Source organism: Corylus avellana, chromosome ca10, assembly GCF_901000735.1.
Source record: "Corylus avellana chromosome ca10, CavTom2PMs-1.0".
Classification (NCBI taxonomy): Eukaryota; Viridiplantae; Streptophyta; class Magnoliopsida; order Fagales; family Betulaceae; genus Corylus; species Corylus avellana.
Window position 1 is genome coordinate 8,054,017 of NC_081550.1, and position 21,340 is coordinate 8,075,356.

Here is a 21,340-nt window from a genome sequence, read left to right on the forward strand (position 1 = left end):
AAGGAAAATAAGAATTAAGGATTGAGAGAAAGGAGAGAAGAAAAGAGTTAAGCATTGGTAATCAATCAAAAGGGATCTAGGGTAAGAAATAATTATTTATTGGTAATGAATCCTAAGCGGAAAATAATTATTTAACGGTATATCAGTAGGCAGTTTACAGCTACCATTTTTTTTTTGGGGTAATAAATGATCCAAACTCTTCGAAAAGGAAGAGTAAATGAAAAAAAATCCAAAGTTTATCTCCTGCTTCCACAGTAGCTTAAGGAACTTAATAAAACTATGATCCAACGTACTAGTTCAATGGCATTAATATCTACGGTCCTGATCGTCTGCTTGTGCCAAGGTTTTCTTGTTCCCAAGGCTCTGGGAAATTCAGTTCCTTTAACTGGGTACTCACACATCGCCAGTGCTAATTTCTGATCCAATAATAATCACAAACCCTGAGGATTGAGTAATGGAAGACTACTCATCTTTTATTCAACATTAGCAAGTTTATCAGTACAAAGGGGTGAGACGAAAACTACTATTAAGTAGAGTACAGAATGTCCTGAGTTGGAAAAATACGTATAACAAAAGATCTAATGCAATCGACCGCAATGACGATGCTGCAGAAACAGCAAATCGACACCACTGGGATTGCTGTATGGGTCCCTAATGTTAATTGCAGCAGAAATATCATTAGTAAAATACACTAACTGATAAAACAAAGACATGATTGATAGAGTACAATTAAGCCCAGCAGGCAGACTTTCAACAGTTAACTTGAGACGCCTTGGGCCCGTGCGATGTCTTCTCGCAACTCACAGAATGGTTAACGTCGTCGTTATTAGTTTTGGTTTCTGTCGTACTGATCAAATTCTTAGTAGATGCCTCTTTCCCCTCTTTGACGGCCTCAGATTCATTTTCAACCTTCCCATCTGCTTCAGAAGGCACTGGTTGCAAGGTTTGTGCTTCAGGCTCTAAGGGCAGCTTACTGGCTTCCTCTTTATTCTCCTTGGTAGCTGGTGTCAGCAGCAAGTCACTCTTAATCTCTTCTTCCTTTGCATCATCAGTAGTCTTGTTAGCAGCTTCCTGATTATTATCCGATTTACCGGAAATTTCAGGCTCTTTCTGCTGTTTCACAGCTTCCTCCTTATTTTCCTCTAACCCTGGAGTTGGCAGTGAGTTATTCAAGACTTCTTCCTTTGCATCAGAAGTTGTCTTAACAGCAGCCTCCTGATTCTCTATTTTATCAAAATCCATTTCATCAACCTTTTCCTTGGTTGTAGGTTCGGTGTCCTTTTCCCCTACATCCTCTTTATCTTTTACCTCCACTTGCTCACTTGCTTTGGTTTCTTCGCCAACTGCAGCATCTTCTTTTTCTTCAGCACGCTCACCTTCTCCATCAATATCATCATCCTCCTCTTTTTCTCCCTTCTTTGAGCTTGTTTGATTTTGCTTTTTCTTAGGAGGTTCACTTTCTGGCACTTCTGTTGCTTTTGATTTCTGACTTATTCTTGTAGAACGCCTTGGAGTTTCACCTGCTTGTACAGAAATTGCAGAGGTTTGTACTTTGTTAGAAGAAGCCTTTGTTCAACAGAACACACGTGCACCCATGCATGCCACACATAAAAACACACACACACACAAACAGAGGAACCTGTGCTCCAGTCAAATTCAGAAGTAGAAGGGCCTCCAGGGTGAGACTTGAGATACTGCTCTAGTTGTCTTTTGGTCTTTATCTCTTCACCAGTAGGCGAAACAAAAACTATCTCATTCCTCCTTGGTGTCCCGCTTTTCCTTGGATTGAACTGCAAGTGCAAGAAAAGGTAGATAGAATCAAAAGAATGCCTAAATGATCCACAGTATCAAAGTCAATTTTGCATTTCAAGCAAATAATTTATCAGAATCAGACTAGTCAAATGCTACATCCATCTAATACTCCGACGGATTTTTCCGCCCTTACTGAGAGGAAACATAAAAGCCATGTCATTCATCACCCTCCCAAAATAAGTAGGGCCAACAAAGCCATATAGGCAACAAACACTGCCGTAAGTTAAAAGAGTGACCCACCGACAATATGCATAAAAATGACAACTGAACTAAAACTAATTTTGTCCAAATTTCAAGGAAGCTTGGGACTGCGATTGCAACTTCCAAATTGACCTAAACATTTGCAAGAGGAGCAATCACCAAAACTTTTAACAAAATTTACCTAAGGTGCCATGGAGGAGTGCATAAATAATATTAAATAACCTCCCAACATGAAAAAAGCAATTATACAAAAATGCACCAATAGCAAAAGAATAATTTGCACATCAAGCATCTTCCTATGATTATACTTCCAACCAAGGAGATGTGATAGGTCCCAAAGACTAATGAAGCCCAGAAATCTGGAGGTCAATGGGAGAATGTGGCCTCTGTTATGCACTGTTTAAAGAGAAATAAAGTATACGAACCATCACGGGAGGGAGTTTTAGCAATGAAGACGTGCCATTGCATGGGATGGGGGTGTCAGCGTGTATGGTTAATGAAAGGTAATTTTGTAGTGGGTGTCTTTAATGTCTATGTGTCAATGTTAGTGGTGTTAGTGTTATTCCGTAACTGCTCAATGACATGCATAAAATAAGAAGTTTTCACTAAGCACGAGAGGTTTTGACTCCCACCGAAAGTGGAGTTTGTGTTAATCATTATGTCTTTCAATTAGTTTAGATAATTTTTTTTTTATACGTAATCGAAATATCATTAAAAGCGAATGGCTACATTCAAGGTACACAAAGAGTATATAAAAGAAACATATAGGTAGAAGGAGAAAAAAGAGCAAGAAAATCAAGAAAACTAAGGACCAAAGAAGCTACAAATGCAATTGTCGGAGATAAAAAAGACTCGAGCTCTGCCAACGTTCTCCCGTGGTCCTCGAAACTTCTTTCGTTTTGTTTCCTTTTCTTTCCTCCAAAGACACCAAAAGAGGCAAGAAGACACCATCTTTCACACAATAGAACTCCTAGTGCTACCACCAGTCCACCAACAAGCAAATAAGTCATTTACTCTACTAGGCATCACCCAAGACAGCCCAAACCGATTGAAAAAGATATTCCATAAGGCGCTAGCAACCTCACAATGGAGGAGAAGATGGTCCACGAACTCCCCACTGTTCTTGCACATACAACATCTATGGACCACAATGATATATTGCTTCCTAAGTTTATCCATAGTAAGGATCTTCCCATGGACCGCCAACCAAGTAAAGAAGACCACTTTCAAAGGAACCTTAGTCTGCCAAATACTCTTCCAAGGGAAAGGAGTGCCATCATTACAAACAAGGACACTATAGAAGAAGCTAACAATGAACAACCCTTTTCTGGTGGGGGACCACCAAAGCTTGTCTTCACCATCCCGCCTCACTCCAACTGAATACAAAATTTTGAAGAACAAGGCAAAGACATTCACCTCCCAATCATGAGTTGCTCTAGCAAAGCTTACATTCCACTGATTGAAGCCACTAGAAAACTTCAATGAGCCGCTACTGAAGCACCCTTTGCACAAGCAATACCATAGTTTAAATAGTATAATAAGAAAAGAGAGAAATGTGAGAAAGAGAAAAGAAGAGAAAGGCAGTTTGTATGAAAAGAGAACACAAAAAATTAGGGTTCTCTAGTTCATATATTATTTATAATAAACTCACATAATACAAGTACCTAAATGCCCACCAATAGTATTAATAATGTAACCATAAAATAATACATGAACACTCCCCCTCAAGCCAAGGCAAAGATATCCTGCATGCCCAACTTGCTTAAGATTGTATGAAAAGCTCCACTTGATACTCCTTTTCTCAGGATATTTGCGAGCTGTTCGCCTGTCTTCACAAATGGCGTGCTGGTCGGCGTACAGATCAGACCAGCACGTAGTTTTTCTTTAATCAAATGCTTGTCAATCTTAATCTCATGGAATCTTTAGAATCATACCCAAGTTCTTTCAGCAATATCTTCAACCATAACATTTCACACACTCCATTGGTCATGCCTTAGAATTCTGCCTATGTATTGCCACCGACTATTTTTTACTACACAAAGTAACCAAATTACCTCCCACAAATGTGCAATATCCTTAAGTGGATCATCTATCCATAATCAACCCAGCCCAATCTACATCGATGTAAGCTTCTATATTCAAGTGATCATGTCACGAAAACAACAAACCTTTACTAGGGGAGGATTTTTAGTAGCAAAGAATCTGGTAGACGGCTCCATGTGAGACTCACATAGAAAATGCATAAACCGGCTTACCACACTAACAACATAAACAATGCTTGGATGGGTGTGAGACAAATAAATCAATCTGCCAACCAATTGTTGATATCTACATTTTTCCACTAAAGGATTCGCTACTTTCACCCAACTTAAAATTCATTTTCACTAAATTATCAATGGCTTTACATGTTCCCTTGAGAAGATCAAGGACATATTTTTGCCGGGAAATAAATATACCATGTCTCAACTTCGGGACCCCAATGCCTAGAAAATACTTCAAACTGCCCAAGTCATTTATTTCAAACTCATTAGCAAAAAAAGTCGTTTACCTTCATATCTCCTCATCATTGTTTCCTGTCAATAAAATATCATCTACATACACAATCAAAGTCGTCTTTCCATGAGAAGAATGCTTGATAAAAAGTGTAAGATCAATTCAACTTTGCTTATAATCAAATCTCTGCATAACTCAGGAAAACCTTTCAAACCAAGGTCTAGGAGATTGTTTCAGACCATACAATGCCTTTGTGCAATTTACTATTAGAAGAGGGAAATTCAAGTCCAGGAGGTAGTTCCATTTATACTTCTTCCAAGTCTCCATGAAGGAACGCATTGTTCAAATCAAATTGGTGAAGTAGCCAATCCAAATATGCTGCCAACGAGAATAGGACTTGGATTGAGTTCTTTGCTATCAGAGCAAATGTCCCCTCATAGTCTATTCCATAGGTTTTTGTAAAACCTTTTGGAAGCAATATGGTCTTGTATCTTTCTATAGAAACATCAGTCTTATGCTTTACAGTAAACACTCACTTTCTTCCAACCGCCTTTTTCCATTAGGCAAATTAAAAAGATCCCAAGTATATGGACATTAAATCTTATTGGAGTAAAGGGCAACTCATCTCAATCTGTGGGTGGAGTATTCACCCCTTCAAAAGGCAGCAGGGTGAACTCCAAATCCTCGACACCCCCTATGGGGATGTACACCAGAGGTGAGGAGGGAAGACCCACTTCTTGTGAATGGGTGGCCTCCAACCGATGGTGGACCTCCACATCTGAATAGGTATGTATTTTCCAAACATTCTTAAATGAAGGTAACAAATCCTCCCATCTTTCTAGTAATATAGACTGTAGATGAAGGTAACAAATCCTCCCATCTTTCTAGTAATATAGACTGTAGAGAACCCTCTAGACTACTAGTTCTCTATCATCAATTTGTTCACAGAAGTTACAGAGAGCGCCTTCTTTCTCAACAAAGTCCCAAGATAAAACAATTATCTTCTATGCTTTTCATAGAAGGTAGTAACTTAAATAAAAAGAAAATTTCTTGGTAACCTCCTCCCTACTTTCAGCACTCTCCCCCGATACAACATACTCTCTCCTTCCTATTAAGTGATTGTGTAAGTGCTTGATATAGGGTCTCTAAGATGACGACTTGACAAAACTTATCAACGTACTAACACGAATCACTAGTTTTGATTTCTATTATGACAACGTGCCTCTGGCCCATGTGGTATGATACCTAAGCTATGCACAACACCAATAGAAAAGCCAAACAGATGCATTGCTGATATAGTCAAAAAAGATTTGAAAACATATAACTCAGTGAAAGATGCAACCCAAATCTAGTGCGCATGTGCACCTGCACACACAAAAAAACATTTAAAAGCAAAGGAATTTACTTTAGAGTTTCATCAAAGACATATGAACCAAGGTATCGCCTTCAAAACATTCCAACTACACGGTATAACCACATGTTGCAAACTTCCAACATTTCCTTAACATGGCCCATGTCATGTCAAAAGGGAACTCACAAAGTACTCCACAGATGCTTAGTTTGTTCTTCCAACTCCTCTGTCATGGGATCCAGTACAATATACAAACCAACAAGGTATACATGGGCAATGCCAGCATGCACACAATTTCTGTTTTGGTCATCATACACTACCTCCCTCCATAACGAATGTGGTGGAAGGTGAGGTAATGGGTCTAAGACACATTGAATGTGTCTGTCAAGGCACCCAAAAAAAAAAAAAACAGAACCTCAAAATCTGGGCGAAAAAACCTGCGGAAAAATCTCCAGTTTCTCAACTAGCGAAATAATTAAGCACAAGAGAAGAAGACAGAAATATGAATTGATAGTCCATGTGCAAGTAGGGTTTTGCTGAAAGGAAAAAACAAATATAAAGAACCATACAAAAGAAATAGAAAGGACCAACCAAAAAAAGAGAATTATGTCCATGCAACACATTTCTTCCAACTCCAACCCACACTAAATCCCTTCCAAAACTCATCGAATGCACCAGAATTATGTCCATGCAACAGATTCAAAAACACTTCGTCATCCAACTTTGCAAAGATTGTCATACAGAATGCATTATGTACGTTGCATCAACATTGAACAAGTAGACCAAAAAAGAATAGAAGACACAACTTCCATGATAAAACAGGAATAGACTAGGAATTGAGCTTCTGAATAGAAAAGGAAATTAAAGGCAAAGGACAAATTCGAAAAGAATTATGACAAGACAGAGTAGTGGTAGAAGTTAGGTAATTTATACCTCACCAGAATCAAGATTCATTTCTTATGTTGTGCAAGGTTTTAAATTGGTGATGATAAGACTTGGAATTATGTAAATGAAAGGAAAGGAATGCAGTGGAATGATTGAATCATTAAAATTCAGAATATTGAACACAACACAATAATCTACCCAAAAAAGTAAAAAATAAACATACTAGCAAATCAAAGTCGTTGCTATATCATGGTACATCAAATTTTTTTTCCACCAAATGCCACAACAAGAGCACATCATAAGATCCAATACACAATTAATTATCACTTGACAAAGAAAATGCAATAGGTCAAAGTCACCCAATCAAGGGAGAGCTACATATATTCATGGCACCCCCTTAATCTAATAACTAATATGGTTCCTGCATCCAGATTCTGGATGCACCGCTGCACCCAATAGTGATTAAATATACACAATGGTATCATAGGTTTAACCAAATTTTTACTAGGTCCTAAATACCAAACAACAGCCCCATGTGTCTGCTCATGGTACTTCAAATGGAAGAACATGATTGCAGCTCCAACTGCAAGCACTCCCAATAATACATGAGTTTCCTTGTATTTTCAAGTTATCAAACACACTTTGATAGCAATTAAAAATTAATATCTGAGGCAAATTGTATTCAGTCTAAAGCAAAACCTTAACTTTGCAATATGCATCACCTACATGAATATACATCAGCTGATAGAAACTAATTCTTAAAGTGATAAATAACTCATAGCAAGGTACACATTCTACAATAATATCCAATAGTACGAGCTCTTCTTATCCAGTAGTACAATTCTAATAATTGAAACCATGATCTCTCAAGTTGGAGCAAATTCTGGTTGGGCCCAACACCACTGAACATAAAAGCAGTGTGATTAAAGGGAAAAAATACAAAACTGGTGCTTGTCGTTGCACCCATTTGCAATAGGCTCCTTAAGGTCTAAAAAATGGTTTAATACTCCCCGTGGTAAGCATAAGTGGCAAATAACTCCTCACCCCCAATGGAAACCATCAATGTGTCACATTAGCACTAATAATAATATGACAAGTAAACTGTATGGCAAAAACTATAAAAAGAAAGAGAAAAAATATACAAATATAAGTTAAAAAAAAAAAATTAAAAGCTTGAACTTTTATGAGGGAGGACATATCACCCTCAAGCCGGCCAGAGGGAACGATCGAACGACCCTCAAAGCCATGGGGGTGGTTTGGCCACCCTAGATTTGGCCAAAGGGGGTGGCTGAACCACTCCCAAAAGCTTGAGGTGGTTCAACCACCCCTAGATTCGGCCAGTGGGGGTGCCCAAGCCACCCCCATAAAATTTGAAGTTTTTTTTTTCTTTTTTTTTAATATATTTTTTTATCAAAACACGTGTCAATATTTTATTAATGATGCTGATGTAGCACATTGACAGTTTTCGTCAAAATTACAAACAAAAGTTAGGGGTGAGAAGTTATTTGCCACTTATGCTAACTACAGGGAGTTTTAAGCCATTTCTTAGACCCTAGGGAGTTTATTGCAAATGGGTGCAATTATAGTGACCGGTTTTGTAATTTTCCCATGATTAAAATTCTTTGGTGTTAGATCCTAACGGTGCATGTCAACATTACAACTACACCTGGTTGTATGGTTTGTTCTTCACCCTAACTTAAACCATTAAATGAAGTTACAGATAACCCTTGTATAACTGCTAATCATGGTGGACAGAAAATTATTAATTATCAGAGTTAATGACTAACTAGATTTCTCTACAACTTTCATACAAGAAAAAAAAATCCAAATCTAGAAGACTTTCAGTAAAAAACTAAGTAAACATTTTTCTAGCTCTGCATGTAAAACTTCGTACCATTGAATGAATCTGTTCAGTTTTGCTATGGTTACATCTCCAAATAGAATAATTCAAACAGTAATCAATTATAGAGGGCTACATCTAACTTTGAAGAGTAGAATGTAAAAGGAAGGGAGGGCGAAAACCCAAGGGAGGGTTAGAGAGAGGAGCCCCCATAGCAGGGGGGCAGGGGAGAGAGGTTTAAATGTATTGAAAGAGGAAGCTTAGCTGAAACTTTTAATCATTTGAACTGAGGTCTTTCTTAAGGAATAAAATGTTCTTGGAAAAAAAATCTTTTGTTCTAAGTTTTAGAAATAAAGTTGATTAAATTTAGGGTTAATTACACTTTGCCCCCCAAACTACCAACCCATTTGCATTTACACCCGTAAACTACAACTCCTTGCAACTCGCTTGCCTGAACTACTAATTTTTTACGAGTTTGCCCTACAGTCAGCTCGAGGCGTTAAATGTAACAGAAACTGTCAAATGTGCCTGTCACATGATGCCTCAGTTTTCTTGTGATGGTTTTACCCCTGCTTTGAAATTAAACGCAGTTTTGGAGATTGATATGAGGCAAACTCATAACAAACTGGCAGTTTGGGGAGCGAGTTTTAGTAAGTCGTAGTTTAGGAGTACAAGCACAAATGGGGTAGTAGCTCAGGGGGCAAAGTGTAATTAACCCTTAAATTTATTAGTTCGCAATTTATCAAAAACAAGTATAATATTTTATTCTTATAATTAATAGTCTTAAGAAAATTTTCCGAAACACTATTAATTACGAAGTGTTAGAACTATCAATTATACGGCGTAAAAGCAAGTTTATTTCTTTAAAAGTCATTAATTACAAGAATTATCAGATAACAAGTATTAACTACAAGAGAGTCAACTCTAATTCAATAGTCCAGGGGACCAAATTCTTCTGCCTAACCAGAAGTTCTCATAGAACAAAGTTCAAGTTACACATGGAAAAGTTACCAAAGACCCAGTTCCAGGCCTCAGTTTTAAATAAGTAACAGAAAATTTAACAGCGTATCATTTCATGAATACTTCCATTTAAAAGGAAAAATTAATCAATTTAAGAGGTATTAAAGCAGCACTGCATGAAGACAATGAGGGTGCTCTACCCACATCAAAATTTCTACAACCTATTGCTCAAGTACAGTCATAAAAGCACAAAGGTTATTCAAGGAAACAACTAGGAAAAACATAATGATGACCCGCAGAGAGACTCATCTTTCTAAAACAATTACGGCACATAAGTGAGACATATACTAAATAGTATCAATACACACTATTCCCTATAAAATTCCACAACTTTCAAACAAGACAAATCCACATTAATCTGTCCCCAAATCGAAACGGAATCCGAACTACCATCTCTTTCTTTCACTTAAATAATTGAGAAGAGAAGAAAAAAAATAAATAAATCATGTGACTAACCCTTCTCTTGGCAAGCTATGAGCTAATGCAGCTCAAAATAAGCTCAGCCAGCCCAGATCGAGAATGCGGCTCAAGCACACAATTTGGACCGGATTGATCAAGTCCTAACAACGAACCCCAATCTGATCACAAAAGCTAATGTGCCAGTGCAACAATTGCTAAAAGAACGCTAGGAGTGACGCACAGACAATAGCTACCCCGGTTTCGTCCTAACTGCTAGTGAGCATAGAATCCAACGCAACATCGAATTACAGCCATAACTTACCAATGAGCCGCAATTCAACATCACACCTAGTTAGGGCCATAATTTGGCATTTCGCCTGGTCAGGGCCATACCCCATCAGCGAACGACAACCTTTGCCAAATCGTACCCCGTTAGTGGACGCCCCACATAATGAGAGGACATGTTATCATTTTAGGTACGTTCACATTTCCATTTTTTCTACGAACACTCTACCTCTCATCCTCAAAGCAATCCATCTTTTACCTTTGTCAACTTAAGCATCAGAGATTTCTTCCACCGGTAACTCCTAACAAGTCTCCGACTACTTTTACTCCTTGCAGACGTATGTTGGCTGAATTTGGCAGTGCGTTCGACCGCATCATCAATCGGTGCCATATGTGGGAACGTTCTTTTAACTTTCTTAAACAAAAGATCGCATAGTGCAAACTAAATCAATGGATGCCAGGAGTCACCTCGGACATCATGGCATGTGAACCCACCACCACGGCCTAGGAAACTCATATGAATCTGGCTCAAAATTTCCAGGGCCAACAGATTTCTACATTGGAGACCTAAGTGCAAATCTTGCTTAGAACAAGAACCAACTCCTGCACCAAAACCAATTACTAATGCAAAAAATCTTTGCCCAAAGACCCTCCCATCGGCATAGACTAGAGCCCCCACAACATCAAGATGGCAAGGAAGTTGGTCATGAGGCAGAAAGCTAGATGGGGGACCGCACGGTGAGAAACCAGCATAGTCCCTAGAGAGAAGCTCAAGAGTGAGGCACATGGAGGAGTCAAAAGTGACTAGCCACGTAGATGAATAGCTTAAGAAAATGTGGCCAAGCTAGACGAACTGATGGAGCCCCTGAAAGGAAAAACCTTGACAGTGGTGGGCAAGCTTGTCCAGATGACAGACCTACCTTTCTCCCTTAGGATAATGGGATTTCCCCTTACCCAAAAGTTCAAGATGCCACACTAGGCGATATTTTATGGCAACAAAGACCCCTTGGACCATCTCAAAACCTACAAGGCCCTCGTGCACTTGTAAGTCGTGCCTAATGAGATTACATGTAGGGCATTCCGATCACACCAAAGGGATCATCCCAAAGGTGGTCCAACAAGCTGAAACCAAGGTCGATCAGCTCTTTCACTGAGCTAAGCAAGCAATTTGTGGAGTACTTTACAAGGGGACAGAGATACAGGAGCGGTTGTTGGTAGACAACACAGATGAGAAAGTGGTCTTGACGGCCTTTATGGGAGGTTTGCATTCATCCATATTCATGTTCTCCCTTGCCAAAAATCCACTGACCAACATAACAGAGTTCATGTCCAAAGCTCAAAAGCACATGAATGCAGAAGACACCATGAGCACCGGAAGGGGCCAAGACCTAGGGGAGAGTAGCCAACTAAGCACAAAGAAGAAAGAGTTTGAATTCGCGAGGCTCACCCCAACTCAGGATGTAAGTCCAGGCGAGCCGATGAGGGGCCCAAACCTTGGCAGAGGAGGCCAACAACACTTGGTGGCAAGTTCACTCATTACACGCCTCTCAACACTCCTATCAAGCATGTGCTTATCTAGATCAAGAACGAACCTGTGCTAAAATGGGGAAGCTAAAAAACCAGCGAAGAGGTCATGAACCCAGTATTGCCAGTTCCCCCACGAGCACGATATGAATGTGTATTTTGATCTCAAGCAGCAGATCGAGACATTGATAAAGCACGATAGACTATTGAGGCTTGTGGCCGACTAGGAACAGGCATGACCCAAAAGGTACTGGAGGAACCCCCAACCCCAATTCAGGCACGAATAGGAGCCACTAGGAGAAATTAGGACAATAGTTGGAGGCTTCGCAGGGGGTAGTGAGTCCAGCTCTTCATGGAGGGCTTATGCAAGGAGAGCCCGAATAGGGTAGGTTTGCTTGGTAGAACCACCTTTAGAAACCCCAGAGTCGAAGCGCAACCCATCATGTTTACTAAAGAGAATGCTAAGGGAGTATAGCATCCCCATGACAATGCGCTAGCATGAGGGTGGTCGACAACTACCAAACCTAGAGGATCTTGGTGGCCAACAGGCGCTAAGCCAACATACTCTATATGCCGACTTTCAAGCAAATGAAGATTGAAGGGGAAAGGCTGCAACAGTCAACTCGCCACTGGTCAAGTTATGAATGGTAAAGTTTATCTCGTAGGCTTGATCACCCTGCCAATCACTGCAAGAACCAACCCCAAGTAAGTCACCACAATTGTCAACTTCCTTGTGGTAGGCTGCCCCTCGACTACAATGCAATCATAGGTCGAGCAACTTGAAAATGAAGTTCACAACCAAACAAGGCGCAAGAGAAACAAGAGGAGATCAGGTACGCGCTTTAAAATGCCGCATGGCCTCTTTGAAAGGTCGTGAGTCAAAAGAAACCCTCACGGTGGAAGGGATCGAGGTGAGAGACAAAATAGCACTCTAGTAGGGAGAACCATCTTAAAGCTTGATCAAGGATGCCATAGAAGAAGGCAAGTCAAACAAAACAATTTGGGTAGATTCCCCCCTCCCAGAGAACCCAAAGGAACAATTGCTGAACTTTTTACGAAAGAACAGGGATGTGTTCGCCTAGACACATGAACACGTGCCCAGCATACCTAAGAGGAATGCAAAGATGGTACAGGAGGTCAAAAAGCTATTGCAAACACAATTTATAAGGGAAGTGCACTATCCCAACTAGCTGACAATGTAGTCATGATCAAGGCAAACGACAAATGGAGGATGTGTGTGGACTAGACCAACATTAACAAAGTCTGCCAAAGGGCAGCTTTCCCCTACTAAGAGCATCTCTAGCAGCGATGGCTATTTTAGCCACTCAAAATACAACTTTTTCTATTTTATCTACTACATTTTCACAATAAACTCCAGCAAACTATCTATTTTACTCTCTACTTTATTTAAATATTGTTTTTCAATCTGTTTTTTATTATTTTTTCCCACTTCTCTCTCTCTCTCACTCACCACCACGCACAACAACTCCCTCCCCCTGATTCATTTTCCAGCCCAAATCCCCTTTCCCCTCTCTCTCTGTCGCTCACCACCATAGAACCAGGATTGCAAATATTATCCATTAACAACAAATCCATTTATGCTCCACAAACATCTCTCACTGGGGACGATTTGGTTTGATAAGTGTCAATTTTGGGTGTGATTTTCTGATGGGTGTCAATTTGGTTGGATGGGTAGCGATTTCGTTTGATGGGTAAGGATTTTGGGGTGTGCTTTTCAGATGTTTGGATGGGTGTTGATTTGGTTTGATGGGTAAGGATTTTGGGGTGCGATTTTTAGATGGGTGTCGATTTGGTTGGATGGGTGTCAATTTGGTTTGATGGGTAAGGATTTTGGGGTGTGATTTTCTGATTTAATTGAAGGAGAGTGAACCAATGATTTCATGTGTGGTGGAGGAAGATGAGTGAACCGGTGATGGAGAAGGAGAGAACCAGAGAAGAAGAGAGAGGCGGCAAAGAAGGGAGAGAGAAAGGAGAAAGAAAACAATAAAAAAAAAATTAAAATAAAATAAAATAAAAATTCATACAAGTTGCTACAGTAGACTTTCATATATGAAAATTTACTGTAGCAAATTGTTGAAAAAAATTATTTTGAAAGGTCTACTGGAGCACGAAAATGGCACATATTAACTAAATTTAACTTAAAAGTCAATTTAAAAGTCCTATTGGAGATGTTCTAAGAATCAACCTACTTGTAGATACGACAGTCAGACATGAATTACTAAGCTTCATGGAATTACTGAGCTTCATGGAAGCTTTCTCAGGCTACAATCAAATTAGAATGAATGAGCCCAAAAGAAGACATCCTTCATCGCTAATGCGTCTATACTATTATAAGGTTATGCCCTTCGAATTGAAGAATGCGGGGGCCACATAGCAAAGGTTGTTGCGCGCCATTTCTAAACAACAGATAAGGAGAAACATGAAAGTGTACGTGAATAACATACTAGTCAAAAGCATGAAGGTGAAAGAACACTTTTCCGACCTCAAGGAAGCATTATGGGTCCTAAGGAGGTAGCGATTGAAGTTGAACCTCGCCAAGTGTTCCTTCAGGGTGTCATTCGAAAAGTTTATGGGCTTCAGGGTTTCTCAAAGAGGAATCAAGGCCAACCCCGAGAAGATACCGGCTACCATGGAGAAGCAATCCCCACGCAACACCAAGGAATTACAACAGCTGACGGGCAGAGTGGCCACCCTTAACCACTTTGTCTCTCAATCCACAAATAAATACCTGCCATTCTTCAAAGTACTAAGGAAGGTGTTTGAGTGGTCCACCGATTGTGAAGGGGGCCTTCCAAGAATTGAGGGATTATCTCAGCAACCCTCCCCTACTCAGACACATGGAAATATGGGAGTGCTTATCGTTTCACCCACAACGGTCAGCTTGGCCAAATTTGTAGCCAGTGGAACGGAGGCAAGCAAGAAGTTAATTATGTGTTGAGATAAATTCATGAAGGATATGTGAAAACCACTAAAAAATCAGAGAATGGCTTACAAGGTCCTCCGGGTGGGATTTTTTTTGGCTAAGTATGCAAAAGGATGCACAAGACTTGGTCAAAAGATGCGACAAATGCCAAAGGTTCTTGAATATCCTAAGGCACCCACTCGAGGAGATGACTTTGATTGTGGGATAATGGCCATTCACACAATGGGGGACCAACATCGTGGGGCCTCTTCCTCATGGTAAAGGTCAAGTAAAATTTGAAGTGGTAACCATCGACTACTTTTCCAAATGGGTAAAGGCCAAAGTATTGGCAAACATTATACAGAAGAACATCTAGAATTTTTTATGGAAGTTCGTAGTCTACCAATTCGGCATTAACCAGGCATTAGTCACTGACAATGAGAAGCAGTTCAACAATCAAGTGTTCAAAGACTTTTGCTCGCAGCTCACATCCTGAACCATTTCTCCTCCCTGGGTCATCCACAAGCCAACAAGCAAGTCAAGGTAATGAATCAAACTCTGCTCAAGACGATCAATACTTGACTGAAGAGGTCAAAAGGCCCATGGGAAAAAGAGCTCCCCAGCATCCTCTATAGGTGTACAGGACAACTACTCAAACCCCAAAGAGAGAGACTCCCTTTTCTCGGGACTTTCACAACAAAGCAGTCATGCCGATGGAGTTTGGGCTTGTAAGTATTCACACAAGCCATCGCAACCTAGACAAGAACCCCGAAGAACTGAGGATGAGTCTGAATCTAGTTGAGGAAAGAATGGAGCAGACAAGCATGAGGATGGCAGTGTACCAACATAGAGTGAACAAATACCACAACACCAAAGTGAAATCGAGGAGATTCAACATGGGAGACTTATCTTGCGGGATGTCACTTTTGCTACTCGAGACCCAACATAGGGCAAGTTGGGATCAAATTGGAAAATATCCTACAAGGTAATCGGCTCCAACCGCCCAAGGACAAACTGCCTTGAGACCTTAGATGGAAAGTCGTTGCCTCATCCATGGAATGCCGACCACCTCAAGAAGTACAATTAGTAAATGCCATGTATTATATCTTTAAAGAGTTAATAAAAGTGTATTCAATTCACCATTTGTTTGTCTACTTTAAAGTTCCTACAGGGAATGACCAACACCTCTACTCGACTACCAAACTGAAGCGACGATCAGGATGCTAGAAGACATGACCCCCATAAAGGGAGGAGGCTACGGCTAAAGCGATAGACAAGTTGTTGGACGACCCAAGCCCTAGAGGTTCCCATGGAGGTAAGCATCCCCTCCTGCCACAAGCAAACCAATTATCAACGATTGAAGTAGTGTCAGCAGGTAAAGCCTCTCCTCGCCCGACTTGACTCGCTTCAAACGATAACTTCTACTCATACGAACGTCCAAGTAAGATACAACACTTGGAGACATCCCACTCTTAGGAATAGCAGAATAGGGTGTGAAGGCTCAGGTAAACCTACTCGGACCCCCGATCTGGCCCCAAAGGTACGCATCATGACTACTTGTGCATGTCACCCTACTCGGGAAATACCCAACTAGGGCACACTTTATAATGTTGCTTGCACTCACATGCCACCCTACTCGGGTAGTACCCGGCCAAGGCACACCTGAACCTTAGAAAATTTTGCGAACAGTACTAACAATAGACCACTCAAACAACCAAACGAGAATACTTAAGAAATTACTCCAAAGGGAGGCACATAATTACAATTGGGGGGCCCACCCTAAGCTTCAATAGCCTTTCAAGAGACAAGGTCCGCATTGGCTTCAACCTTTGCATGATACTCCACAGTATCCTCAACGCACCAATGTGAGACATTGATCTCAAGAAAATCCCCCTAAATCCTCTCCTTGAAGGCATCGAACCCAGCCATGTAGCACTTAGCAATTTCCTCTTGACTAATTGCCTTGACCCTTTGGAGTTGGCCCTCCAAAGTTGATGTCCTATCCCTCTCCACCTCGAGCTCACCCCAAAGAGCCTCTAGACTGGCAAACTTGGCCCTCTCCGCATCCAGCTCAGTTTGAACTGCCCTGACCCCTACAAACTGGTTCTTCTCGACCTCTAGCTTCACATGAACAACCCTGAGCTCAGCCTTCTCAACCTCAAATTCCTCAACTGTTTTCTACTCCTGATAGAGAGCTACAATACCCGACACCATCTGCACAATTGTAGAACTAAGTCAGAGAAGCACTGTAGGAGAGAGAAAATTATAGGGCAAAGGGGCTTTACCTGAGCGAGATCATGAAAGATCTTACAGAGGTCTCAAAGGGCATCTTGCATAGCTCCTCAAAAGAATTTCTAGGGAAGAGATTCCCAAATAGCGCCAGGGCCACCAATGGGTCCCTGAATGCCTGCACCCTCTTGCCCAATGAGGGATTAGACAGCGCATGCGAGAGGCAAGATATCAAATTGGTCGATGGTCAACTAGTTTGGTAGGGGGGGAGGGGGGTACCACTTGAAACACTAAACAAAAATGCAGGCACGAGAACTAATAAGGCGGTGGGGCCGCCTTAGTGGACTTCGCTTGTAGAGGACCCATTCTTCCTCAGTCGCCCTTGGATTTGGAAGAGACAAGAAGCCTTCATTCTTTGGCTCGCCGGTAGCCTTGCTAATCCCAAACTCAAGTTCTCCTTTTTGGGGCCATCTCTACTAGAGCAAAGAAAAGAAGTTAAAAAAAAAAAAAAAAAAAGAACATGTTGACCAACACATACAAGCAAGTTCATAATATCAATCATACCTCTTCCAATAGCGGGAATCTTCCGATCAGACTCCCAAGACAAAGAGCTACTCAGTCAGGTTATCAAAGTTCATTGCGTAAGCAAATTTCTTCATGGGATGTTTGCACACCCTAAGTACCTATTGGATCTTGTGCTCTTCCAATGGAGCTCGGACAAAGCTATAAAAATAAAAATAACAGGACGAGTTGACAGAAAATCACAAGCAGTAATCATTATACAAAGAAGCAATGATGGACTCACCCTCCTGAGATGGCTCCCCCCAAACCCTGCTAACCCCAACTGAGTCTTGAACATCTTTGTACCAAGGGCAGAACTTTCATTCATCCCAAAAGATGAAGAAGAATCAGTTTATCCATCCCTTGTTGGACGTAAGGTCAGTACCAAGGGTCTGATCGGGATTAGGGCTACAAAAGAACTAGGCCCCAAGATGTTATGTTGCTTGATAGCAATAGATGGACTCCAAAGCAGCCAAGTGATGTTGACTCCTAAGACAAGAAGGCTAGAGGATCATACATGCGACTAGGATCCTATAGCCGTTTGGCATAAGTTGTGAAGGGGAGAGGTTCAAATGGGCTAAAATTTCCCAAACTTGACTAGGGAAGGGAAGCCGCGGGCCAGCCTATAAGGAAGCCTCGAACAAGCATGTCTTGCTCTCACTCATAAAAGAGCAAGCTCACTCGTGAGGCTTGGGAGCCCTAAGCCTTACCATCACCAGGATTTGGTACAATGTCCAAAATCATCCAGGTGGTGGGATTTTGGGAAGGCTCCCACCTCTAGACTCGGTAAGGCCTTGGCTCGACAACCTCAAGCATTGGAATCATGACAAGGGCAAATTGTTCCTCCACGGAGTCCAAATACTCTAAGCGGGCATGGTCATTCTCACTGGCCATCCAAGGGTAAGTGAAGATAACAGACGCCTAATTGTGGGGATAACGACTTTTACTAGAGGAAGGAGCTCGAACGACACTATCAACAAAGGGGAACTGACGCCAACAACAAACTCGAGGTCTAGGAGGCAACCCAAGCATGTAACACAAAAGAAAGAAAAGGGATCTAAAAGCTCCAGTGGGAATGAAGGTGGGAGAAAAACAGGTATCGGAGGAGAAGAGGACAAGCAGGAAGATGGAAGGCATATCAATTGAAAGAGTGAGAAATAGCATAAGAGCAATCCCCTTATTGTTCGTGTTTGGAAACCTTAGAGCTCAACCATCAAGATTTGAATCAAGGGACAATTCAAATCTGCCCAAGTGGCTAGACAAACAAGCGACAAAGACACTGCAAGACTCAAAAAAATTGCCAACCATCACTCACAATAAATTTGCCTCTACAACTTTGAACCAAAAACCGCCATAATTCAAAAAGGCCAAGTGGTCAAGAAAATTCCCAACACCCGACCAAGTGGACAGGTCAAACATGAAAATGGAGGGGCAACTGATATACCAAATATTCACAAGCCAACCCTAGTTGAGAATGCGGGCTCAGGAGCCCACAATTTGGGCTGAATTGATCAAGTCCAAACCAAGAGCCCCAATCAAACCACAGAAGTTAACGTGTTGGCGCCACAAATGCTTAATAAGCTAGGAGTGAGTTATAAAAAATAGCTACCCCTGGTTTCATCCTAATTGCTAGCAAGCATAGAATCCTATGCAACATCATATTACAGCCATAACCGACCTAGTGAGCTATAATTCATCACCATACCTGGTCATGGCTGTAATTCGGCACCATACTTGATCAAGGCTATACGCCATTAGCGAACAACACCTGGCCAAGGTTGCAACTCATTAGTGGATGCCCCACATAAAGAGAGGACATGCAATCGTTTTAGGTACGATCACATAACCATTCTTTCTACAAACACTGAACCTTTCCAAGGCAGGGCCCTTCGGACCCACCCCTACAGAGTAAACTCTAGTCTCGTGCACCACACCCTCGAAAGTTTTCCTACATGGAACTGGTTAAATCGCTGGCTATTCACCAAGGAGTGTGGCCCCAAGAGATTGTTTGCACCCATGAGGTGTTGAACCTTGGACCTTGAAATGAGCAAACCTTAAAACCAAGGTCTCTACCACTTGGGCCAACCCCTTGGGGGGGAAATAAAAAATTAGTCACTATAGTTGGCTCTCATCATCAAAACAACATCTTTTATATTTGCTAACTTAAGCATTGGAAACAATGTCCAGCAAGTCCTGAGTGTTTTTACTCCTAGCAAGCGCCTGCTGGCTGAGTATGGCCGTGCAATCAATTGCATTATCAAAGTGAAAAGCACCAAAATACCAACAAATCCTAAAATAGAATTTTTGGGGAAACCCATTATAAGGACGTCGTAGAAGAAATGGTTCTTAACCGTTACTCAAAAGCAAATGCAGAGCATATGACAACAGAACAGAGAACAATAGAAAAGTAAATAAGTAAACTAGAAAACAGGAAAAAAAAGATTGTGGAGCACAAAAAAGAAATAATTAGCTAACATTGCATACATCAAGCTAGTACAAAGCCACTTAATTTCAAAATACTTATGCTAACCACAAAATCTTATTAAAAACAAAAAGAATTCCAAACAAAATTCAATGAGCCCCGAGAATCAAAAGGATAACGCGCAAACTACAATTCCGAACGAACAGCAGGAAGCATAAAAACCTACTGTATAACGCACAATTTCGCTGCGAAACTTCAAAAAAACAACTCCAGCAAAACAAATCCTAAACGCAACAGAGAAAGCAGCGCAAGCACAAGGACACAAAAAACACACGCAAATTCGAGTATAAGAGCCAGAGAAAGCGAATTAGGTCACGGAAACGAGCCAAGAACAAGAATTCAAAACGAAAACCAAAGAGAAAGAGAGATAGCACAGGGACCGAACCATCTTCTTCCAGCCCTGAGGTGCCGGTAGCTCGACCGCAACGGCGTCGTCGTGATTCTCCACCACGTTCGCTTCGCCACTCGCCATTGTCTCTCTGACTCTGTCACTCTCTCGCTTCGAGCTCTCTTTCCCTCCTCTGCTTCCCGCTCTCTGCCACAAAATCAATCTCTCACTCACTCTCTTTCTCTCTCTCTCTCTCTCCGACCCAAAACTAAAAAAGGCACGCGAAAATGGTAAAATTTCGTGGCGAGATGGGATTATATAGTGGAGGGTGCTACCGCTCGCTTTCTCGTTCAACTTTCACTTTCTGTCTCCCTCCAGATTTGGTGCGTGACCACGCGCTTATGGTCGGTACCCGGACGTGACGAAATCTATCAACTAGATTGGGATTTTAGGTTGCGTCCAGTTTATTACCGGTTTGGATAAACGAGCGTGTTCGGGTCCCCCCAACCCCCACTAATCTAGGATGTTGCTTGTTTGGTAATCTTTTATTTAATGTTTTTTTTTTGTTGGTCTGTGCGTTTTTATTTTTAACCCTTGGATTCATATGAGGGTGCCATGTCGGCTGTTGATGGACATGTCAAAGACTATGGGACCAAGGATTGTGTTTGTTTCATTTTATGAAGAAAAAATAATTCCTGGAAAACATTTAATAGTAAAGTATTTTGTATCTAATTTGTTTGAAATTAACTTGAGTTTAAACTTCTTTGCTTTCAAGGAATTGGGAAAAACTATATTTATCCCTCAAACTAGGATCTATATTGTAATGTCTCACAATTTTTTCAAAGTTATAATTGATCCCCTCAAAGTATCCAACCATTTTATTAAACTTAATCTTTTAGTTAAGATTTTTTGTTAAATCCAATGAAAAAATTGATAAATAATTTGGTTAAGAATGTTATAATTATAACTTATGATGTTTGGAGTTTGGAGAAGTGTCTTCTTTTTTA

The 21,340-nt window shown here is 40.9% G+C and overlaps 1 protein-coding gene across 1 annotated transcript; it reads right to left on the reverse strand.

The window, feature by feature from the left end:
• Positions 1 to 428: 428 nt before the first annotated feature.
• Positions 429 to 20,704, reverse strand: LOC132163657 (methyl-CpG-binding domain-containing protein 11-like). The gene is made up of 3 exons (XM_059574026.1): positions 20,391 to 20,704; positions 1,640 to 1,790; positions 429 to 1,520 (listed from the first exon to the last, which is right to left on the reverse strand). The coding sequence occupies exons 1-3, from the start codon at positions 20,475 to 20,477 to the stop codon at positions 751 to 753; spliced, it is 1,008 nt and encodes a 335-aa protein (XP_059430009.1). The 5' UTR covers positions 20,478 to 20,704; the 3' UTR covers positions 429 to 750.
• Between the last annotated feature and the right edge of the window lie 636 nt (positions 20,705 to 21,340).

Coding starts and splice junctions, on each gene's coding strand:
- LOC132163657 (XM_059574026.1), bottom strand. CDS start 20,477: ATGGCGAGTGGCGAAGCGAACGTGGTGGAGAATCACGACGACGCCGTT. Junction 1,791..20,390: donor CTCAGGGCTGGAAGAAGATG/GTTCGGTCCCTG, acceptor TTGCACTTGCAG/TTCAATCCAAGGAAAAGCGG. Junction 1,521..1,639: donor TGAATTTGACTGGAGCACAG/GTTCCTCTGTTT, acceptor CTGTACAAGCAG/GTGAAACTCCAAGGCGTTCT.